This window comes from Zingiber officinale, chromosome 7A (genome assembly GCF_018446385.1).
Source record: "Zingiber officinale cultivar Zhangliang chromosome 7A, Zo_v1.1, whole genome shotgun sequence".
In the NCBI taxonomy this organism is placed as follows: domain Eukaryota; kingdom Viridiplantae; phylum Streptophyta; class Magnoliopsida; order Zingiberales; family Zingiberaceae; genus Zingiber; species Zingiber officinale.
This window is the reverse complement of record NC_055998.1, coordinates 110435294-110438897: the sequence shown is the minus strand read 5'-3', so window position 1 is coordinate 110438897 and position 3604 is coordinate 110435294. Positions and strand designations below refer to the sequence as shown.

The following is a 3604-nucleotide window of genomic DNA, read 5'->3' as shown; positions in this document are numbered from 1 at the left end:
TCCTTGATATTGAAAGGAAATGCTATCAATCAAACTGCATTTGCTGACACTCCTTCACAGTTCACCATATCACAAAGCTCTAGAAATATCTCAAGGTGTAGATATGGGCTTTCTGATATTTTTTCTCCAAATTTGTAACCTTATATCATAGCAATTAACTCTGGGTCTAGTTGGAAACTTTCTGCTTCAATATGAGGCTGCACAATGGGAGATATAAATCTAGTAGAAATGAGTGCAGAAAAGTCTCTTAAAGGCCTACATGACATGTTAGTGCTCATGGTATCTAAAAAAAATTATGAGAAAAAATAAAAATGAATAAATAAAGGTAAGAAATAAAATGTCACTATGTGAAAAATGACTTTTTACTTCATTGATTACCTGAAGTAAAAGACCTGTTTTTACCGAAGTAGACACGCGTGTAGTAAAAAGATTCATTTTACTTCGGATAAACTTCGAAGTCGTAGGCCTAGAAAAAATGAAGTCGTATTGGGTGTCGGGTTCGGACATATTACGAAGTAAAAAGTGCATATAACTTCGTCGGTTTTTAAAAACACCGAAGTAATTAATCCTTTTCGACTTCATCGTTTAGTATTTGTTGTGAAGTAATATACCTACTTTAACTTCGGTTAAAAATGAAGTAGTGGATTACTTTTACTTCGTCATATATCGTTAATTCCTGAAGTAATTATCGATTAAATTACATTTAGCTTCGTTCTGGATCGAAATAATAGATAGATACTACTTCGAAATTTTTCATAATAACCGAAGTAGTTGATACTATTTTACAGCAACAAATTGTATTGCTTCGAAATTATAAGTAGATTTTACTTCGGATTTTATGAATAAAGTGAAGTATTTTTTCTCTTTTTACTTCATTATTTTTAGACTTCAGTAATTTTGAGCATCCCAAAAGGTAACTTCATAAGCCTTGATCAAAATAAGCCATGATTTCAGCATATGTTTATACAAAACAAATCTCCCTAAATATGATCAAAATAAGCCATAAAAAACCAAAAACATGTACTGGTTCATTCACACAACCTGCAATTCACTTCAAATACGAGTACACAAATTCACTCCATTCAATTCTCACTTCATCATATTGTGTCTGCGTATAGTACTGGTTCTTCACACAACCTGCAAACTGTAATTTAGAAAGAACCAAGGGGCCATCTTCAGTCTGAAGTTTACTGTAAGAACATATTACATCAATAGAGATAACCAGATAAAAAATTTAAGCTATCTTACAAGAGACAGTAAACGCATCAAAAGTTCCAATATCACTTTTTGAGTGACTAAACTGACACAATCAGTTATCTTTTCTCAATCAAAGAAGAAAATAAATCCAATCATCAAAACTTAAGATACCAACAGGACCAAAGTTAGAGAAAGCATCTATCATTGTTCTAATAAAAAAAAGATGCAATTACCCTTCCAACAAATAGTAAAAAATATTGGAAAGGATCATTTCGAGCTTCGAGTTCTTACCACAAGTCGGCGTGGTGTACCATATGATGAAACTTCTCCACAACTCAGTCTTCTTTTTTTCAGGTACTCCACAGTGAGACTTCTAAGCTGCAAAGAGGAAAAAAATGGAAGAGAAAAAAAAATGCACCAGTTCTCCAATGGAAGACCCTAAGATATAACTATCCACTGAAATAATCATTTAAATTAGTAATATCTAAAACAAAATATAATGCTTGATTCACATAGCACAAAACTGTGTCCCACTTTACAGGATAAATTATGAGAAACACATTATCCAGATAAGGAAGTTACTTTTTTTTCGGTGTCAAACATACCTGGTTACTTGCTTCAACTACATCATGAGGAGGCATCTCTTCAGTGCCAATCTCAAGAACAAATGCTCCAGGACGTTCCAATACCTTGAGGTAAAGCAATATAATGGGACAAAAAAAAAACATTACACATGATGAACCTTTGTTAATTTTACACAATAAAAATTCACTAATACAAATTCACGAATAATATTGGAGCAAAAAAGACCAAACAGTGTAAGACTTCTAAATTAATTCAAAGGAACATAAAGAGTTCCGACTCAACAGACAAACCAGTGTAGTTGTTTAAATTTTAAAGCTCTATCTACTAGGAAGAAGGGAAAGGGGAAGGGAGGGTAGGAAAGGAGTGCAAGGTGGAAGGAAGGGGAGAGAAAAGTTCAGTTACTCAAACATGTCTACATGGAAGGAAGAGATTTTTACTAGACAGTTTATGACATCAAACCTTAGGGCCTGCAGATCTTTCAACTAATGGAAATGACCGATCATTCAACAGTTGTTGCTTTAGGTGTTATAACTTACCAACAACTAAGACCATTATAGCCCATTAAGCAACATAATAAGACTAAAATTTGAAAAGGAATGAACCTTCTGCAATTGGGAATTTGGAAGATTTTGAAACAAGAGATCATTTTCCTTGGAAAATCCTAATGGGTGCCCAAGAGCTTCCCGTGTCTTCAACCAAAGTTGAGCACATTGCCAAGCAAGATTGCAACACATTTAGAAACATATGCACTGAAAAATAGCTTAGTAGCAGCTTTATCTTTTAAGATTAATAATTCAAGAAAACTTTAGTGGATAAAAAGATTGTCATTCATCAACTCAAATTTTTAATTTAACAAAAATATTAAGAAGTATGAATGTGATACTCCATAAAAGAAAATCACTTAAATGCCAAGTTATTTTATCCATTTAAGTATTCTATCTTCATGATATTGCATCCAAAAAACCATTGTAATTGGTGTTGTCAAACGCTTCGTAACCTCGATTTAGGGGATTGGGTGGATAGACATTGCTTTTATGCTCTCTTGTCCACATCCTCTTCCCAAAGCCAAATAGAAAACTAACCATACACCATGACCTAAAACCTAGTAGAGACAAAAATCTTCTCAACTTGCTTAGATAAATTGAGATAAAAAAATTAAGTACACATATCTTTAGATAATAGTCATTAGGTACAATCAATTTAATGCAATGAAATAACTTATGAATCTAGTGGCTCGAAGTCTGCCTCCTCATTACTGAGTTTCTGCATTAAAGAATAGACCTAAAAATGATTGAAGAAGTCTGCCATAATCTGAACCCACTTAATTGCCCTAACAACCTTTGCATCAACATTTTGACCCAGAACATCTAAGGATGTGTCATCAGTACCAATGAGCTAGTATGCTAATCCAAATGGTAAAATAGCCACTATGGAGAACAAATTTGACCCAGTCTCAGTCGACCTCATCATATTAAATTAGTGAAGGCTACAGCTATTATAGATAATTCAATAAATGTTACTCTTTTGAGACTCGATAACTCTAGATTTGGTTGATTGTATATCCAAACTCCTCGGCTTATAAAAGGAGAAAAACTCTAGAGGCATAATAAATTGTATAAGTTACCTAGAAAGTTGTCTTTTCAGATAGTGTCACTAAAAGTACAACAATATAGCCAAAACTTCAACTGATCAATAAACAATATGAACAGACTGCCAAGTTGAGCTATGCACATAATGCTCTAATAAGTATTAACACGTTCATAATTTTGTTGTCAATCTCCATTGCAGATATGCAGTCATAAAATAATAGAAGAAAAACAGA

General features: G+C 33.1%; 1 protein-coding gene across 1 annotated transcript; it reads right to left on the bottom strand.

The window, feature by feature from the left end:
* Positions 1–1048: 1048 nt before the first annotated feature.
* LOC121999604 (glycine--tRNA ligase, chloroplastic/mitochondrial 2-like) lies at positions 1049–2516 on the bottom strand. Its single transcript, XM_042554263.1, has 4 exons — positions 2385–2516; positions 1803–1886; positions 1489–1575; positions 1049–1180 (listed from the first exon to the last, which is right to left on the bottom strand). The coding sequence occupies exons 1-4, from the start codon at positions 2514–2516 to the stop codon at positions 1049–1051; spliced, it is 435 nt and encodes a 144-aa protein (XP_042410197.1).
* Between the last annotated feature and the right edge of the window lie 1088 nt (positions 2517–3604).

Bases quoted from the DNA above. Each gene is read 5' to 3' on its own strand.
- LOC121999604 (XM_042554263.1), bottom strand. From the start codon at position 2,516: ATGTGTTGCAATCTTGCTTGGCAATGTGCTCAACTTTGGTTGAAGACA. The intron at 1,576-1,802 runs GTATGTTTGACA...TCCTCTTTGCAG, and splicing joins TAGTTGAAGCAAGTAACCAG to CTTAGAAGTCTCACTGTGGA. The intron at 1,181-1,488 runs GTAAGAACTCGA...AGTAAACTTCAG, and splicing joins GTACACCACGCCGACTTGTG to ACTGAAGATGGCCCCTTGGT.